General features: G+C 47.1%; 1 protein-coding gene across 5 annotated transcripts in view; it reads left to right on the forward strand.

The window, feature by feature from the left end:
- The window catches only part of LOC116940178 (3-((Z)-2-isocyanoethenyl)-1H-indole synthase-like), a 45,227-nt gene that overhangs the window by 8,207 nt on the left and 16,159 nt on the right, over window positions 1-20,861 (forward strand). For 4 of the 5 annotated variants that reach the window (XM_032949552.2, XM_032949548.2, XM_032949550.2 and 1 more), the window contains 4 exons: window positions 500-751; window positions 4,944-5,187; window positions 13,780-13,919; window positions 18,810-18,968. In XM_032949552.2, coding sequence (XP_032805443.1) covers window positions 599-751; window positions 4,944-5,187; window positions 13,780-13,919; window positions 18,810-18,968 — 696 coding nt within the window. In that variant the 5' untranslated portion in view covers window positions 500-598. The remainder of the gene's footprint in view (window positions 1-499; window positions 752-4,943; window positions 5,188-13,779; window positions 13,920-18,809; window positions 18,969-20,861) is intronic. The other variant, XM_032949551.2, reaches the window with a different exon arrangement.

A 20,861-nucleotide genomic window follows, 5' to 3' on the forward strand; every position in this document is an offset into this window, starting at 1 on the left:
GCTGGAAAGGCATAATTGCTGATTGAAAAGTCAGTATGTGGCCTGCACAAGTGGTTAAGCTAATTAACATGGCCCTTTATAAAGGTAATAATTATTGCACAACCACGGCTGAGTGGTCATGAGTCCCGTTAAAATCGGGAACATTTGGGTGTGGGAACATTTCAGAATATAAAGAAATGTTTTTTTTAAAAAACCACAGCATAATTGCCTGTTAGTGTGATCAAATGCGGCCTATTTAGCCAATTTAGAAAATTACTGCAGCACATTTTAGAACAGAGAATGCTTACCGCTCAATATGGGGTAGTACAAAAGGTGGCTGGGCCTTTTTGTCCCGTGACACGGAACAAGTAAAGGTACAGATGTTGCATAATTTAATTTTCAAACTTGACACATTAAAACAAAGAACCTAATTAGGGTCGAGTTTGCACAGTCGCTCAACAAGACGCACGACATCTGACCAACACTCCTCTGATCTACGGGTGTGACTGCTGTTTTGTAGGAAACCGTCGAACAACTGGCAGAAACAAGGCGGCAAGCAAAAAGAAAAGACAGCGGCTGCCAAGGGGGGCAACTTCGAGTGTTGCAGCACGCGGCCGTGATGGCAGGATGCGTGTCTTCCGGCTACACCTTGGTGCCACACAAGCTTGGCATGGTCGTGCGCGGCATACATTTGGCGCAGGGCGACGTGCCCCGTCATGTGGTGGAGCAGATTAAGAGCGACGTCACCAAACATCGCCTGCTCATCTTTAAGGTGCGCTGCTCATCTTCATGGTGAGCTGCTCATCTTTAAGGTGCGCTGCTCATCTTCATGGTGAGCTGCTCATCTTTAAGGTGAGCTGCTCATCTTTAAGGTGAGCTGCTCATCTTTAAGGTGAGCTGCTCATCTTTAAGGTGAGCTGCTCATCTTTAAGGTGAGCTGCTCGTTTTTAAGGTGAGCTGCTCATCTTCATGGTGAGCTGCTCATCTTTAAGGTGAGCTGCTCATCTTTAAGGTGAGCTGCTCATCTTTAAGGTGAGCTGCTCATCTTTAAGGTGAGCTGCTCATCTTTAAGGTGAGCTGCTCATCTTTAAGGTGAGCTGCTCATCTTTAAGGTGAGCTGCTCATCTTTAAGGTATTGGTTGCTCCAGCCCTGTGGTGTTGGTGGGGCTAGAGAGGGGGCTGAGCCCCTACCGGCATAATGCTCGGCACCCCTTCTAAAATATTATGGTTAAGTAAAACAAAGATTGTGCTTAAAACGCCGTTGTGAGACTTGCAGTTTATGTGAAGTGTGCAGGGGGCTAATTGGCGGTTGGGATGCATACTTGCAAATAGATGTATTATGCACCAGTCCTGGGCTTTCACCCAAGCCAGTTCTCCTGAGGAGCGAGCTGCTTATATTTAATATTCCATCTGTTGAAGGGAGTTCTGATGAAGGCATTGCCAATGCATTCGAATGCGTCAATTAAACCAGCCTGCAACTTTGTACTTTGTAACAAGATAACCTGATGTCGACTTGGTCTCGCCATAACTTTGAGCAGTTTGTGAGCATTCAAAGAGAAGGAGAAAAAACTATTAGAAAGTTAAACTTAAAGTGTGGCAGGATAGCTTGGGGTGGGGGGGGGGTTAATGTAGTGTCAGCACTGAACCAGAAACTGCTGAGAACATGAGTCCAAACTAACCAATTATGATGAAACTGTTATAATTGCATGGGTTGATTGTCTTGGCTCGGACTGCGTTGACTCCACAAAAGAAACATAATTACATTTTGTGAATAATTTAATTCTGCATTTTGCAACATTGATAAGTAAAATATGTTTGCTTGAATGCTGTGTAATGGAACAGTTTTGGCAGGTCTATTAATGCCCCCACATATGAAGTCCTATCGAAGGGGAATAAGAAGTTAATTCTGTTTCGTCACCTTCCTGATGCAAGTGATAGACCACTTGCTGAAAATGTTCAATATATATTTTTTTCCCTCATGTCTTTATGCTGATGTGACATTTACAAGACAATTGGGAGGGGGAAAAAAGTTTTTCAAAAGCACATGATTGTAAGTAATGTATGTAATTGATTATCATGAGGTAATGCGTTTGGTATTTTTAACACATCTTCAGCGGCTGATGCATTTACCGTTCTTAACCGGAGATGTTGGCGTTTGCCTGTAATCCAGTTACTTTGAGGCAGAGGTTGGTGGATCATGTAAATGTGTGAAATTCCCAGACTCACAAGATTTTGGTGTGGCTAAGAAGTGGCAGTGCATTAGATTGGTTTACAAAGCCGCGTTTGAGTGTTTTTCCATCGCGTTCGTGGGTTTTATCAGGGCACTCTCGTTTCCTCCTACTACACTAAGCAAAACAATCCTTAAAACTGAATTGGCCAAACAGTCCAATGCAGCCTAACTGAGTCTTAAGACTCTTAAGACTCAGCGAGGCTCTTAAGGCTCAGTGAGGCTCTTAAGGCTCAGTGAGGCTCTTAAGACTCAGTGAGGCTTTTAAGACTCTTAAGGCTCAGTGAGGCTCTTAAGGCTCAGTGAGGCTCTTAAGACTCAGTGAGGCTCTTAAGGCTCAGTGAGGCTCTTGAGGCTCTTAAGGCTCAGTGAGGCTCTTAAGACTCAGTAGGCTCTTAAGGCTCAGTGAGGCTCTTAAGGCTCAGTGAGGCTCTTGAGGCTCTTAAGGCTCAGTGAGGCTCTTAAGACTCAGTGAGGCTCTTAAGACTCAGTGAGGCTCTTAAGGCTCAGTGAGGCTCTTAAAGCTCAGTGAGGCTCTTGAGGCTCTTAAGGCTCAGTGAGGCTCTTACGGCTCAGTGAGGCTCTTAAGACTCAGTGAGGCTCTTAAGACTCAGTGAGGCTCTTAAGACTCAGTGAGGCTCTTAAGACTCAGTGAGGCTCTTAAGGCTCAGTGAGGCTCTTAAGGCTCAGTGAGGCTCTTAAGACTCAGTGAGGCCCTTAAGACTCAGTGAGGCCCTTAAGACTCAGTGAGGCTCTTAAGACTCAGTAAGGCTCTTAAGACTCAGTGAGGCTCTTAAGGCTCAGTGAGGCCCTTAAGGCTCAGTGAGGCCCTTAAGACTCAGTGAGGCTCTTAAGACTCAGTGAGGCCCTTAAGACTCAGTGAGGCTCTTAAGACTCAGTGAGGCCCTTAAGGCTCAGTGAGGCTCTTAAGGCTCAGTGAGGCTCTTAAGGCTCAGTGAGGCTCTTAAGACTCAGTGAGGCCCTTAAGACTCAGTGAGGCCCTTAAGACTCAGTGAGGCTCTTAAGACTCAGTGAGGCTCTTAAGACTCAGTGAGGTTCTTAAGGCTCAGTGAGGCCCTTAAGGCTCAGTGAGGCCCTTAAGACTCAGTGAGGCTCTTAAGACTCAGTGAGGCTCTTAAGGCTCAGTGAGGCTCTTAAGACTCAGTGAGGCCCTTAAGGCTCAGTGAGGCCCTTAAGACTCAGTGAGGCCCTTAAGACTCAGTGAGGCTCTTAAGACTCAGTGAGGCTCTTAAGACTCAGTGAGGCTCTTAAGGCTCAGTGAGGCCCTTAAGACTCAGTGAGGCTCTTAAGACTCAGTGAGGCCCTTAAGACTCAGTGAGGCCCTTAAGACTCAGTGAGGCCCTTAAGACTCAGTGAGGCCCTTAAGGCTCAGTGAGGCTCTTAAGACTCAGTGAGGCCCTTAAGGCTCAGTGAGGCCCTTAAGACTCAGTGAGGCTCTTAAGACTCAGTGAGGCTCTTAAGACTCAGTGAGGCCCTTAAGACTCAGTGAGGCTCTTAAGGCTCAGTGAGGCTCTTAAGGCTCAGTGAGGCCCTTAAGGCTCAGTGAGGCCCTTAAAGCTCAGTGAGGCTTTTAAGGCTCAGTGAGGCTCTTAAGACTCAGTGAGGCCCTTAAGACTCAGTGAGGCCCTTAAGACTCAGTGAGGCTCTTAAGACTCAGTGAGGCTCTTAAGACTCAGTGAGGCTCTTAAGGCTCAGTGAGGCCCTTAAGGCTCAGTGAGGCCCTTAAGACTCAGTGAGGCTCTTAAGGCTCAGTGAGGCTCTTAAGACTCAGTGAGGCCCTTAAGGCTCAGTGAGGCCCTTAAGACTCAGTGAGGCCCTTAAGACTCAGTGAGGCTCTTAAGACTCAGTGAGGCCCTTAAGACTCAGTGAGGCTCTTAAGACTCAGTGAGGCCCTTAAGACTCAGTGAGGCTCTTAAGACTCAGTGAGGCTCTTAAGGCTCAGTGAGGCTCTTAAGGCTCAGTGAGGCTCTTAAGACTAATGCTCTTAAGACTCAGTGAGGCTCTTAAGGCTCAGTGAGGCCCCTAAGGCTCAGTGAGGCCCTTAAGGCTCAGTGAGGCCCTTAAGGCTCAGTGAGGCCCTTAAGGCTCAGTGAGGCTCTTAAGACTCAGTGAGGCTCTTAAGGCTCAGTGAGGCTTTTAAGACTCAGTGAGGCCCTTAAGGCTCATGAGGCCCTTAAGACTCAGTGAGGCCCTTAAGACTCAGTGAGGCTCTTAAGGCTCGGTGAGGCTCTTAAGACTCAGTAAGGCCCTTAAGGCTCAGTGAGGCCCTTAAGACTCAGTGAGGCCCTTAAGGCTCAGTGAGGCCCTTAAGGCTCAGTGAGGCCCTTAAGACTCAGTGAGGCCCTTAAGACTCAGTGAGGCTCTTAAGGCTCAGTGAGGCCCTTAAGGCTCAGTGAGGCCCTTAAGACTCAGTGAGGCTCTTAAGACTCAGTGAGGCTCTTAAGGCTCAGTGAGGCTCTTAAGACTCAGTGAGGCCCTTAAGGCTCAGTGAGGCCCTTAAGACTCAGTGAGGCCCTTAAGGCTCAGTGAGGCTCTTAAGGCTCAGTGAGGCTCTTAAGACTCAGTGAGGCCCTTAAGGCTCAGTGAGGCCCTTAAGGCTCAGTGAGGCCCTAAAGGCTCAGTGAGGCTCTTTTGGCTCAGTGAGGCTCAACTCTTGGTTCTTACCACGTTCACATTTACCCCCTGCGCTATTTGCTGTTTTGCCGTTGAAACATAGGACCAGGGCATCATATCTGGACAGAAGCAGGTGGACATCACCCGCTGGTTCGGCGAGCCGGAGTCCACCTTCTACAATCACCCTAAGTCGCCGCACCCGGACGTCTTCCGGGTCTCCAACGACCCCGCTGAAGGCTGCACGGGCGTGGGACGCACGGGCTGGCACATTGACGGCAGCTTCATGCACGCACCCTTCGCCTACTCCATCTACCACATTGTGCGGGTGCCCAAGCGTGGGGCCACAGGTGAGGTGGACGAAGCTCGGTCGGCAGTGCCACTTTCGTTTATTTTAGCCCTTTCGAACTGCGGTTAAAAGCATGTTAAAAGCGTGGATGCGTTAGTTGTGCGTCTGTTTTTTTGTCTGTCTCATTTGGAGATGTGGGGCGGGGGGGAGGTGATAGCTCTTGTAAAGATGTTCATAGATGAATAAAATGTTTGCATAAGTAAGCAAGTCTGAGCACTTCTTATCGAGCACTCTTGTGAGTCCAGTCCATCACAAATGGGCACTAATCACTTACCTAAGAGAAACTAGCCAAATTGATCAAATTGAAGAGAAGTCGGAGACTGGTTATGCAATTCTTTATTCTTCAAACCACAGCCACACTCGTTCCTCAAACCAACCTCGAACACGCGTTTAACAGCCCCTTTTAAAGCCTCCATCTCCGCCCTCGTTCCCAATCCACATCTCCGTCTCGCACGTGTGCTGTCAGTGCCCTTTAACCCTTGACCCCCGTCTAGTGTATTCCCGTGCGTGTGATTGGTGTGTGCTATGCTGAGTGCAGAGATTTCATGTCTGCGTGGTGCGAATGCGTGAGGATGGCTCGCAGATCCCCTACAAAATGATTGCTCAAAAATTTGTGATAAAAAACCAGCGTTAAAAGGATCATGAATGGTCACCATGGAGATCCGTAATTAAGTTTCACGTCAATATTCCCCTTGTCGAAATAAAAACCTGACATCAAATGGCTACTTCTGAACTCACTTCATTCGTCCTCTTTAAACACACTTGGGTCACACTTGTGATATGCCCGGTAGAGAATGTTCATTGAATGTCAATCAGACCGAACATTTTTAAGTCCAGAATTTAGCCAAATTATTTTAACAAAAACGAATTTAACGTGATGGGTTTTTCGTGCAGTCATCAGTGACAGGGCTGACATCATTAACACACCACACTTGAATTTTGATTTAAAGCTTTCATGACTGCAGGGATTCATATTATTGGTTTCCCTTCTACGTGACTTTACCGAAAGAACCAAGAATATATATACAGTGAGGGAAGAAAGTATTTGATCCCCTGCTGATTTTGAAAGTTTGCCCATTGACAAAGAAATTATCAGTCTATAATTTTAATAGTAGGTTTGTTTGAACAGTGAGAGACAGAATAACAACAAGAAAAATCCAGAAAAACGCATGTCAAAAATGTTATAAATTGATTTGCATTTTAATGAGGGAAATAAGTATTTGACCCCCTCTCAATCAGAAAGATGTCTGGCTCCCAGGTGTCTTTTATACAGGTAACAAACTGAGATTAGGAGCACACTCTTAAAGGGAGTGCTCCTAATCTCAGCTTGTTACCTGTATAAAAGACACCTGTCCACAGAAGCAATCAATCAGATTCCAAACTCTCCACCATGGCCAAGACCAAAGAGCTCTCCAAGGATGTCAGGGACACGATTGTAGACCTACACAAGGCTGGAATAGGCTACAAGACCATTGCCAAGCAGCTTGGTGAGAAGGTGACAACAGTTGGTACGATTATTCGCAAATGGAAGAAACACAAAAGAACTGTCAATCTCCCTCAGCCTGGGGCTCCATGCAAGATCTCACCTCGTGGAGTTGCAATGATCATGAGAACGGTGAGGAATCAGCCTATAACTACACGGGAGGATATTGTCAATGATCTCAAGGCAGCTGGGACCATAGTCACCAAGAAAACAATTGGTAACACACTACGCCGTGAAGGACTGAAATCCTGCAGCGCCCGCAAGGTCCCCCTGCTCAAGAAACCACATATACATGACCGTCTGAAGTTTGCCAATGAACATCTGAATGATTCAGAGGACAACTGGGTGAAAGTGTTGTGGTCAGATGAGACCAAATTGGAGCTCTTTGGCATCAACTCAACTCGCCGTATTTGGAGGAGGAGGAATACTGCCTATGACCCCAAGAACACCATCCCCACCGTCAAACATGGAGGTGGAAACATTATACTTTGGGGGTGTTTTCTGCTAAGGGGACAGGACAACTTCACCGCATCAAAGGGACGATGGACGGGGCCATGTACCGTCAAATCGTGGGTGAGAACCTCCTTTCCTCAGCCAGGGCATTGAAAATGGGTCGTGGATGGGTATTCCAGCATGACAATGACCCAAAACACACGGCCAAGGCAACAAAGGAGTGGCTCAAGAAGAAGCACATTAAGGTCCTGGAGTGGCCTAGCCAGTCTCCAGACCTTAATCCCATAGAAAATCTGTGGAGGGAGCTGAAGGTTCTAGTTGCCAAACGTCAGCCTCAAAACCTTAATGACTTGGAGAAGATCTGCAAAGAGGAGTGGGACAAAATCCCTCCTGAGATGTGTGCAAACCTGGTAGCCAACTACAAGAAACGTCTGACCTCTGTGATTGCCAACAAGGGTTTTGCCACCAAGTACTAAGTCATGTTTTGCAGAGGGGTCAAATACTTACTTCCCTAATTAAAATGCAAATCAATATATAACATTTTTGACAAGCGTTTTTCTGGATTTTGTTGTTATTCTGTCTCTTGCTGTTCAAATAAACCTACCATTAAAATTATAGACTGATCATTTCTTTGTCAGTGGGCAAACGTACAAAATCAGCAGGGGATCAAATACTTTTTTCCCTCACTGTAATTATCACGTTTTGTTTACGTGACAAAACTTACTAATTGGCTGTGTCGGGTGGTGGCGGGTTAATGACACATTTATCTTCACGTGATCGAACCCAAAAAAAACCTTTATTTCCGATGAGATTGGTCGCGAAAGCCTACGTGTTAAACTGATCATAGTGAAATTTTGATTTAAAGCTTTCGTGACTGCAGTAATTCATATTCATAGCTCTTTCGGTAAAGTCACGTTGAAGGGAAACAATAAAATAATAAAATACATATAAAATAATAAAAATTCTCACGACGTTTCGACCATAACACAAACGGTCGTCATCAGGTGATGAATGGTCGTCATCAGGTCATCAGGTGATGACGACCGTTTGTGTTATGGTCGAAACGTCGTGAGAATTTTTATTGTTTTATATATATTTTATTGTTTCCCTTCAGCGTGACTTTACCGAAAGAGCTAAGAATATGATCATAGTGACTTAGAAAAAAGGCAAGCAAGCTTGGGCAGGCCACGTGGCTCGAAGCGGGTGATGAGCGGTGGACGACACTGGTGACAGTGCCAACAAAAGAGGGAGAATACCCCCAAGAGGATGTCCACCGCGGAGATAGAGCAAATTAAATCACAAAGAGTGTATGTTGAAAAGGACAAAAACCTAAACACAAAAAAACAAACGCAAAAAGCGAATGGCATTGTTGCATCAAAAGACCATGAGAGATGATCATGGATTGGGAAGGCCTTCATCAAGCGGTGCATAGAGCCTGACTGATGCTGATGGTCATGATTGATGATGATTTATAATGATAATAACGGCATGACTGTAAGAATATGTGTGGCATAATTGGAGCAGCTTTTGTGCATTGGGAGCCAGCCTTATGCTGTGTTCCCTCCATATAATTTCATGGGCTCCCTTGGCCACTCAATGTAGGTTCCTCACGGTTGTTAGCCCCCCACCGACACCCACAAAATCAAATTACTTCCCACACACCTCGTCACCTACGTAGGCAAGCGAGAGCTGGTTTGTGATTGATTATCTCTTTCACGAGGTATAGGATCTGGATGACCCGGCCCTCCCAGGAGAATTTCCTACCCGTGGCAGTCAATGGAGTTGATGTGAGATCTTGATGCCTCCCAGTGAACGTTCCGCCTGCTCCATGTCAGATGCGCCATGACTGAAAGTGAAGAAAATAATCTGCGGACCGTGATGCTCAGCCCAACCTTCACCTCCCCATGGACCAACTAATCGTGTCAACCAGATGCACACGTGTATATGTGTGCCTGTATCGTTGTACAATTGTATACTTGATAATAAAAGAACGATTTTTTATCGCGCCCATGCATGGCAAGCCATCACAAGGGTGCTGAGATATATGCTCATGAGGGTTTTTATTGTATATTATTTTTATTGAGCCAACTATGGGGGGGGGGGGAGTTGCACAACTTCCGCGACAGGTGAGCGGTGCATAGCGGGATAGGCGGCTCGGACAGACAACCAACGTGGACGTGTAGGACCGTAGCGTGATGTGGTACGTGGTCCGTCAGATCCCTTCTCTGCGAGGAAGGAAGGGGGAAAGCGGGGGGGTGGAAGTTCAATCATGTAAACTCAGGGTCTCTGGAGTTGCATTCACAAGGTGGGCCCCAGATCTGGGTGAACTCCCCTTCCCTATTCATCAGTTTCAGACTCAGGTGTTCTAAAGCTGCTAGGGCGAATAGGGAATTATGCCAGAGGGTGAGTGATGGGGCCCCATGATTCTTCCAGGAGCTCAGGACGGTTTTTCTAACCGTAATGTTGAATAATTGGAGAAGGGTGTGTTGGTGCCTGGTGATACCTTGGGGTTTAAGGCCCAGGAGGGATATCATAAGGGTTTTTAAAAACTAACTGCACTCGTCAGTAACACTGCCTTACAAAGGACAAGTACGTACGAGGCGATGTGTTGGACAATGGCACTCTTTCACAGCACATGCATCAAGAGGCCAGATAGGTATATTGGACAGGGTGGCTCAAAAATCAGGACACATAGAGTTATTATGTTTATTTTATGTACGTATGTAGAACTGCTTTCGCACCGTATGTAGTCAACCATGCTAAATGGATGTGCGAGGGAAAGACAACAAACTTAATACAAACATATTTTGGAAAGAAATTAGTTTTCAATCTAGATTTAAAAGTGCATAGCTCCAGCGCCTTTCTAATATCGGATGGATGCTTTTAACAAATCACGTAGGGTTATTTTATTTCTTTTGACAACTGTTCAAACTGACTTACATTAACATGAATGCATCCGTGAATTTTCTTTTGAAATACATTTTAGGATTTTAAGATCACAGGTGTAATATTTGAACGTGAATACATTTTTTTGGTCTCAATTAATTCAGGGTTTTTTGGTTGAGACTTGTGAACGACGGATAATAGATCAAATATTAACTTTAAGAATAAACAATAAAAATGTTTTAATGCCAGTGGTAAAATAAATTAAATAACCCTGTGTTTCCGGACTTATGGGCCGCCCTATGTTAAATGTAAGATTCCGTGTGTTGAGCAGACTCGAGTCTGCACTATTGGACATCTGTGAAAAATAGTCTTATAGCTCATCAGATTCCTCCAGTATAAATACATATTTTGATAGCGCTTGGATGGGTAGCCACCATGCACAGAAGGTTTGTTATAGGCTGTTGGGCCGCAGGATAACGTAGCAAAGAGCAGTGCAGCTAAATACATTGTTGCACTGTTCTTTTTGGCTGCCACATGCGCCGCAGCCTTCACCAACCCACACTGACCATTATGGTCAGGTACGGTCAAATAACTCCGAAGTCCCGCCCAGCTTGTAGAGGTTCTCAGTATGGATTCGTATTGATCGTTGGGTTAGGCCACGTAATGATCTTCCCAAATTTGTGTCGTTAAGACCCTCCACTTGACATCACAAAACAAATTAAATTGTCACGTGTACAAGCGTTTAAAGCACCAATTATTATAGCCTCAGCTTGCCGGTAAGTCGAGGAATAATGCTCACAATTCTCAGAACCCAAATTAGTATCTAATGGCGAAAGTTTTTGTTAGATTTGTTCTTCAACCTTACCATTGAACTGACACAATAATTTGCGCGTAAATCGCTGCTATGCGTGACAGTTTAATTTGCCGGATCATTACGTGGCTCAAGGCAAAAAACAACTGAATTAATTCCATATTCACCAAAGCAGTGCATGGAGATATTATGTTCTTCACCTTTAAATGGGAGGCAGCGGCTCAAAAGCCGACATGCAGAAATGGGGCTACCCTAACAACTCACCCACTCACTCATCAACTCGCACATTTATTACCACACATACACACTCATTTTTACACTCACAGACCCACACAGAATCAGAATATTTATACTGGAGGAATCCGATGAGCTATAAAGCTCTTTTTCCACAGATGTCCAGTTGGGGCGGGTCAGAAAGTTACAACAACAATTACAAAAACACGATAGAAGTGCAAAGTATAGGAAAAGTAAACGAATCGCAAAACATTTTTAAAGTAAAAATCAAACTAAACAATTGTTTATTTTACCAGGTAAAGCCCACTGACCTATGAGCTTATTTTTAGAAGCGACCTGGCCACGTGATAGCTCAACAAAGTGGCTTATCACTTGGAAATGTATAGCAGCCAAATAATCTAAATAATCACTCATCCACTAACCCACTCATTAATACACCCATTTACTCACACATCCGCTCACCTGCTCACTCCTCACCCACTCATTCCCACTCAAAGATCCCCCGTATACCCTTCACAGACTCTTTGGGCTGTTAGCGAACAGCTATTAAGGCCGGCATGGCACACGAGGGGGTGGGTGGCCAGTACCACGTCTGGCCGCCTTTATCTCCCTAGTGGCGATGTTTACACGCCATACCAGGTTCTCATTTGAGGCTGAGTCAACCTAGGGGAGACCCAGTACCAGTTCAGATAATCTTCACTGGTGTTGACCGTGAGCAGGAATCGAACCCGGGTTTCCGGGTTCGTTGCGCAGCATGCTAACCACTGTACTACCACTCCCCACTCACCCACTCATTCACACACCCATTTACTCACACGTTCACCATTCACTCACACAGTCGCTTAAAATTGGGAGCCGGCAGTGTCATAAGTCAACATGTGGAGGAATTGGGGCTACTTGAGCGACACAGTCAGACGTGACTGTGTGTGAGACGCAGACCGTGGGACATCTCTCGGTCTTATCGGCTTCTCCAGGAGCTGTGCACTGTGTTGGATCTTTCCAGGGCTACAGACCGGCCCATATCACCGTCGGCACGTGCCCGATACTGGATAAACACAGGACGGTACTGGTGGCAGCACACGATAATCAGGTGATGAAGAAAACATTTGGAATGTAATTCCAAGCCGCAGTACTAATCGGAGACAGAAGGAGGCGATGTTGTCTTGAATCGGCTTGAGATGGCAACTCCACACCCCTAGCAGCCAAACGTGGGGTGTTATATGGTTTTATCTTAAAATGTACTATTATTTTTTTTCTTCATAATTTTAGCCCTCACGATCTATTAGGTTTTTAATCTTACCTCCGACATGTACGCTGAAATGTAAAATTAATGAGCGACTTTGTATTTAAATCGAGGAGGAATTACTTTCTCCAAGTTTCGCGACGAAGGGCGCTTTTAGTCTCGTGAGTAATTATAAATAAAACAAATTCCACCCTGTTGCAAGAATTGGACAGCCTGTCACAAAAAATGTTGCTTTCAATTTATTTTGCTTTCACTGCGCTCTCTCCATCTCAACTTTCGTCCGCTGTCACGTCTCATTAATGCTCATTCCACCCCATCCGCGTGAATCTTCATCGGCTCGATTTTAAATTGACCATGCTTTTCACTTTTTTATTTCGGCCAGCGATTGTGGCGAGGCTGCCGTGCACGTAGGCGCTCATAGTTCAACCAACGCTCTCCACCTTCCTCGCGAGCGTTGCCCCGTGACGTGCGTATTGCTATAACCGTTTTTCGTGATGGCCCTTCGCATCAGTCATGACTGGGATTGCAGTCTGCTATTGGGGTCTTCCCGTAATGGTGCTATGCCTACATTTGTTTTCACCCAGAAGCGTGCAAGTAGTGAACATCGTAACTTTTTGACCTATTTACCCAGAAAGTTTCACCGAGTCTCGAGACCCTTTCGGGAAGGCATTCATTGCAGTGTTTCACAAATTCGTTTCATACAAATCATTTTGCACGTGAGATAGAAAACAGGATTAACCCCAAGAAAGCCTATCACACATACGAGGTAATAACACTCGATGGTCCACACAGATGGGTTCGTGAATCCGTTTGGGGCACCATGGTGGTGAGATGTTCTCTAACTCGCCCGGTATACAGGAGGTCGTGGGTTCTATCCTGACCCTGATGCCTGCTGTATATTCGGAGTTTCCACGTCTCTTTCCTCGTGGTCGCATAGATTTTTCTCCGGGTTCTCTGATTTTCCCTCCACATTTAAAAAACATGCGTTTAGAGTATTTGTCTGCTATAAATTTCCACGTAATAAGACACTTCGTTGAGCGAACATTTGTGGTTAGGTTGCTTCTGTAGCTCAGTGGGCCTGATCAAATAAAACCATTTTTGTTGAGCTGTAGTTAATTTCCTGCCGGCCTTGGAACCTAGTTGTTCTGGGAGTTTACAAATCTGCATGTGGCCTTCGAGCGAGGCACTACATTGCAGGCTCGCACCCGCCCAGAAATGCTGCTGCGTATATAGTAAGAAATGCTGGTTGCGTATGTATCAAGGATTGTAGTTTAATTGAGCTGTGCTGCATTAACACAGAGCGGTGCCTCCATGCCGCCAGCGCGACGCGAATCTCGACCGGCTGCTCCCCGGCGCGTACAACTTCTGAACTCCCGCGGGCGGACCGGGCCGTGACCCCCGGTTAATTTTTGCCCGGGCGGTGCTTGGCGGTGCGTGGCGGTGCGTCGACGTGTGTGACGGTGCGTCGCTAATCCCCGCGCAGTGTTTGCCCCGCTGACTGATCTGATCGAGCGGCTGGAGCCTGAGAAACGCGCGCGCTGGGAGAGGCTCTGGATGGTGAGCGACCGGCGAAACCGGGTGACCCACCCCCTGATTTATCCGCACCCCGCCACGGGCCTGCCGGTACGAGCCGCTTTCTCACACACACGCTCACACACACACACACACCTCGCACCCAGCCATGGGTTTGCCGGTATGAGCTGCCCTCACAACAAAGATAAAGATCCCCCATATAGCCTTAACAGACTGTAGGGGCAAGTGCTGTTAGCGAGCACCTATGAAGGCCGGAACGGTACACGAGGGGGTGGGTGGCCAGCACCACGCCCGACCGCCTTTGTCTCCCTAGTGGCGATGTTTACACACCGCACCAGGTAATCATTTGAGGCTGAGTCGACCTAGGGGAGGCCCGGGACCGGTTCAGATAATCGTCACTGGTGTTGGCCGTGAGCGGGAATCGAACCCGGGTCGCCAGGTTCATAGCGCAGCGTAGCGCTAACCGCTACACTATCGCTGCCCTCACACACACATGCTCACACATGCTCACACACACACACACCTCGCACCCAGCCATGGGTCTGCCGGTATGAGCTGCCCTCTCACACACACACTCACACACACACACCTCGCACCCAGCCATGGGTCTGCCAGTATGAGCCGCCCTCTCACACACACGCTGGACCTCCACACGCAAACAAGGACAAAGTTCCCCTGTATAGCCTTAACAGACTGCTGGGGCAAGTGCTGTTAGCGAGCACCTATGAAGGTCGGCACGGCACATGAGGGGGTGGGTGGCCAGCACCACACCCATCCGCCTTTGTCTCCCTTGTGGCGATGTTTACACATCGTGCCAGGTACTCATTTGAGGCTGAGTCAACCTGGGGGAGGCCTAAGACCGATTCAGATAATCGTCACCGGTGTTGGCCATGAGCGGGCATCGAACCCGGGTGGCCAGATTCGTAGCGCAGCGCGCTCACCGCTCACACACACATCCCACACCCCTCCATTGGCCTGCCGGAATGAGCCGCTCTCTCTCACACACACGCCACACCCCGTCGCGTGACTGTGGGTACAAAGCGCTTGCGCAAAGACAAAAATGTCCCAGTATAGCCTTTAATAGACTGTTGGAGCAAGTGCTGTTTCCAAGCACATTCATCACCATTGTTGGCTGCGAACTGGAATCGAACTGAGGCCACTGAGTTCGTGGGACAGTGCATTATCCACTGCACGCACGCGCACGACATCCATTCTACACCTATGCATGCCACACACACACACATCTCACACCCTGCCATTATGAGCCACTTGCACCCCGTGCACACACACTCAACACACACACATCCCACACTCATGCCACCCACACACAATAGCCTCCACCCGACTATATATCTCAATCAGCTCAAGCCTTCCATATATCACGTGACTTCTGTGTGCCCACCCCCACTCTGAATATTTGCTTTAGTTTATTATGCCAGGTAAGGCCCACTGAGCTATGTAGCTCTTTTTCAGAAGCGACCTGGCCACAAATGATAGCTCAACGAAGTGGCTCATATCTTGACTTAAAGCTTTTTTTATTTTTGTTTGCATTTTGAGCACAAGTTTTGTGGTTAATGCAGACATCATTAGCCGAGGTTTTCCTAGCTCTGCGATCTTACATTGACTTGCAAATTCCATCTCTGGCCCTGCCCACTTGCCCTTGGGTTGTACCCATCTCAAACGTTTATAACCTTTGGCTGCAGCAGCTCTCTCGCTACATTTCTTCCTGCCTCAGCAGTCCGCCTGCTGTATTTTTTTCACCTGAAGGCGATTGCTTGTGTTGCGATCGAAACGTCGTGATTTTATTTTATTTTATTCTTTTTCTATCTACGTGACTTTCCGGGATAAGACCCCAAGAGTATGAAGTGGCTTATGTGGAAATGTGTTGCAGCCGAATCCTCTAAATTCATGTCAATAAATGTGGAGAGAAACAACTGGTGGACCCGGAGAAACATCCACGTGACCACGGGGAGCACAGGCAAACTCGAAATATACAGAGGTCAGGGCTGCGATCGAACCCACGACCTCCTGTATGCCAGGCGAGGTAGTTAACATCTCGCCACCGTGGCGCCCCACTCCCTGCCATTGAACATTGAGGCCCTTCTTTAGCCTCTTGCTCTATATCCTCCTCTCTCCTGACCCCTTAGCTCACGTTTTTCCATTTTTTTCCCCATCCTTTTCCTCATTGTTTCTCATATCTCTCCCCATTCTCATCCCTTTCTCTTTGTCCATGCATTGTGTCACTGACTTTGCTCCCCTTATCCGTGGTGCACCACCAGGTAAAAAGTTGCAAGTAAACAAGAAAAATAATGCCGATCAATATCGCGATCAGTAGCATGGCCACCTTTGTGTGGTTCGTGAAATGAGCACCGCTGGGTCAGGATATATCAACGACAGATCAATTCCATTAAAGTTTGACACACGTGATGCATGTCATGCATCCAGTCAGTTGGATGTACATGAACAGCCTTTTTTGTCAATCCACTGCTGGATGAGGGCCTCCACATGCCATGTGGATTGTTGGGATTGCTTTATCATGCTACGCCACACTGATCACTGCCGGTTGACGAAGGCGTACATTACAACAATTAATGTTTTTTTGCCTTCCGCTGACAACATAGCCTCGCAGCCTATAACGTTTTTTTATGCTCGGTGGCTAAACTTCCAATCAGCAATCGGAGTCAACCCTGTCTTAGCTTTTGAGATCTGATGAGGTAAGCCACATTCTACGTGATATGCCTATGTGATTTGGTAGTCTGCATCACTTCTTGTGTGTGGGAATATATATATTTATTATGGAGGCAAATTGTATCCATGGATACATTGAGCAAATGCGACTATGAAAACTGGGCAGAACAAATAACAAATAATGCATCAAATTGCAGAGGGCGAATCATTGCAGATACAATCTAGACTGAGTCCCCTTTGGAGTAGTTTGGAGTGTTCACTTTTTGGCTTTGAAAATTCCAGCACAGCTGAACACTGCCGAAGATAATTGAAGAGCCAAACCTTGACTTTACACTTTGTCATACTGTTTGTATGATCAGTTTTGTTGTTAAACTTTTATATGCTGCCTTTGGGGTAGGCTTTAGAAAATAAGCCTACTGAAATATTGATCTTACATCCTTGGTAAACAAAAGTCATGACACTTTGTGTCATGGCCCCGTGTCTGGCACCACTCGTGATGTTCGTGTTGCTCGGAGAGAGAACGGAGAGCGGAGCCAGCGATCAGCTGTGTGTGTGGTCCCACTCACCCTGAGTTATTTATTTTTATCTGATCTGGGCACACAATAAGACTGCACTTTTAATTGGTTACGGAGTGTTCTCGTTACCCCTCTGCATTAAGTCTCAGATGGTAAACGGGCCTGAGTTGTGAGGACCGTGAGTCTGCGTGACCTCGCTCTCTCTCTCTCTCTGTGTGTGCACCTCTTTGAGTGTAAAACTGCGTTGCCGCGTTTGGCAGAAGGGGCGACGGAGCTAAGCCGCAGCCTCCTGGCTTCATGCTCGGGGCTCGTAGAAAGAGGTTTCAGTGCTGACGTAGCCACCTGAAACGCTTCAAAGTCTTGAGCTGTGCAATAACTTATGAGACTGCGAGGAGGGAATCGCAGTAGGATGGTGTGAGTTCTGTAAATTTTATTTTACCAGGTAAGGCCCACTGAGCTATATAGCGTTTTTTTCAGAAGCGACCTGGCCATAAATCATAGCTCAACGAAGCCGCTTGTCGTGTGGAAATTTGTAGCAGCGAAATATGCGAAACGCGTGTTTCTAAATGTGGAGGGAAAAACCAGAGGACCCAGAGGAAAATCCACACAACCACGGCGAGAGAGACACACCGCAGACTCCAGATATACAGCAGGTGTCAGGGTCGAGATCGAACCCACAACCTTCCTGTATGCCAGGCGAGGTAGTTAACATCTCATAGCCACCATGGTGCTTCCTGGGAGGACCGGCATGACTGCATTGAGATTTGTTAATTCATTATCCCAGACAATGCGTAATTCGGAATGGTGACATGGCCCGGTGGTAGCGCATTCACCGCTTGATGTATAATAGGTTTGTGGTGCGAATCCGGCAGGCCATCCTGGTTAATACTGCAGGCATGATAAAGTAGTCCGCGCCGTGTGCTTCACAGTGCACGTTAAAGATCCCCTGAGATTTAGAAATAATAATTAGTCGGACATTTTGTGCTGGTGTCGCCGTACAAATTTGAAACATCGTTGGCATGCTTCTTACTGGCAGACCGTACCCATCGGTGAAACACACAGCACCTTCGTCCGTGATCGTCTGCTCTTTAAGAATAACACGGATACCACATGTCATTAATTACGAATGTTATTATGTATGTTGAAATTATCATAATCAAGCTTATGAAGATGACAGTAATGATGGTGATCATGATAATGTAAGTAGTGATAATGATGAATTAATATGCCCAGTTTCATGATGGCTATGACCGTAATGATGACAGTAATTAAACAAGCAATGATTCGCTGTGCAGGCAAATTCAATGATTCAATAAACTGTCACGATATTTTTTTCACATTTTGCCGATTGCAATTCAATCACTCCGTTAACCTTCGTGCAGCCCTGAGCATATTGTTGGCGTTTGCTTTTGTATGAATAATAAATCACCAGTTATCATGCACGAAATTGTTGTTGTGACTTTCTGACCCGCCCCTAGTGGACATCTGTGAAAAAGAGCTTCATAGTTCATCGGCTTTCTCCGGGATGAGTAAAGATTTTTGATTCTGAAAAATTTGGGAACGTGGAAATCATATTTAATCGATGAATTAATGATCACAAGAAGAGTTTCAGTCCGTGCCGACGGTGACGACGGCGGCGACGATAATAACGACGACAAACTTCGCGCGGCCGGTGCGCACCGAATGCCGTCGAGCGACGCCAACTGGACGGGCCCTTCCTCTCTCCAGCCGCGACCGCAGTCACCCCCCCTGTGCTCCGTGACGCCGGCGTGAACAGACACTGTGCTTCCACGTGGGCATGACGGAGGAGTTCGTGTGGGACGCGGAGGACGCGTCGCGAGCTCGCGCCACCGAGGCCGAGGAGACGGGCGCGCTGCTGCGCGAGATCGAGCACGAGTTCACGCGGGACGGGGGCTCCATCCAGTACGAGCACGAGGTGCGTCCCGCACAGATGCACACGCACACACACAGCTTTACTGGTGTACAGACACATGGTCGTACAGACACATAGACACACACTCCAACAGCTGTACGGACACACATAGCTGTACAACTGTACAGGCGCACAGAAGCGCGGCCATACGGCTGTACGGATACACAGCCGCATGGTCGGACAGACACAGACACACGCACAGCCGTACAGCTGTATAGATACACAGACACATGGACACATGGCCCTACAGCTGTACAGACACATGGTCGTACAGATACACACACACACAGCCGTACAGCTGTATAGATACACAGACACATGGACACATGGCCCTACAGCTGTACAGACACATGGTCGTACAGACACACACACACAGCCGTACAGCTGTATAGACACACAGACACATGGACACATGGCCCTACAGCTGTACAGACACATGGTCGTACAGATACACGCACAAAGCCGTACAGCTGTATAGACACACGGGACACAAGGCCCTACAGCTGTACAGACACATGGCCGTACAGACACACACCACACACCACCATACAGACACACAGCCCTACAGCTGTAGACACACAGAAACATGGCTGTATAGCTGTACACACACAGCTGTAGAGCTGTAGAGCTGTACATCCGTACAGTCACACGGTGGTACTGTTATACACACACATTCACAGCCATTCGACCACATGGCCAAACAACTATAGACACAAAAGTGCACAGCTTCACAGCTGTACAAATAAAAACATCCCCCGTATAGCCTCAGCAGACTGTAGGGGCAAGTGCTATTAGCTAACACCTATGAAGGCCAGAACGGCACACGAGGGGGTGGGTGGCCAACACCACACCCAGCTCCTTTGCCTTCCCAGTACTGCTGTTTAATACACATCGTACCAGTAACTCATTTAAGGCTGAGTCAACCTTGGGGCGGCCCAGGACTGGTTCAAATATTCGCAAGTGTTATTGGTCGTGAGCGGGAGTAGAACTTGTGTCGCCGGGTTCTTAGTGCAGTGCACTAACCACTGCGCCACCGATCCCAGATGTTCGTGTGCCTATACAGCTGTACAATCACACAGCCAGCCAGCTCTGAAGACACGGCCGTGCAGTAGCACTCAGCATACATACATTCATTCAGTCACACAGCAGCAGCAGCAGCAGCCCACACCACTGCGTACTTGCGTGCCCGCTGTTTCATATATCTCTCGCTGTCAAGTTGTTCTGTTGCTCTGTCCCTAAGGAGGCGGCTTTTGTCGTGATGTATAGTGAGTTGAGTCTATACCCATTATAGACTGCATTACCATTGCTATTGCCAGATGGTGCAATGGTTAAAATATATGGCTCACAGAGAGATGTTAACTACCTCGCCTGGTATTCAGCAGGCTTGTGAGTTCGATCCCGACCCTGACACCTGCTGTATATATACAGTTTGTGGTGTCTACCCATGGTCACGTGGATTTTTTTTCCGGGCCCTCCGATTTTTTTCTCCACATTTAGAAGCAACATGCGTTTTAGAGTTATTTGGCTGCTTTAAATGCCCACGTGATGAGCCACTTTGTTGAGCCATCGCTTGTGGCTCAATCGCTTCTTACCTGGAAAAATAAAAAAGAGTTTAGTTTAGTATGTTGGAATACTGATCGTGGCTAACTTGGTCACCCACTTCTCCAGAGTCAGTGATATGAGTAAACATTCGTAAGACACCAAAAGTGGACGATATCACTAGATTGCCCTGCCCCCTGCCACAGTAAGATGGAATTCCCGTTACATTGGCAGAAGCATAAGCAGGGGGATAAATGCAGGAAACCATTTTTCATTTGGTTTGTTGTTCGGTTATAAGGTAGATGATGATGCCTTGCATGATGTTATTCATGAATTTATGAAAGTCGATTGTTGACC

The sequence above is a fragment of the Petromyzon marinus genome, chromosome 8 (genome assembly GCF_048934315.1).
Source record: "Petromyzon marinus isolate PM22_M1 ecotype Great Lakes invasive population chromosome 8, UKy_Petmar_22M1.pri1.0, whole genome shotgun sequence".
In the NCBI taxonomy this organism is placed as follows: domain Eukaryota; kingdom Metazoa; phylum Chordata; class Hyperoartia; order Petromyzontiformes; family Petromyzontidae; genus Petromyzon; species Petromyzon marinus.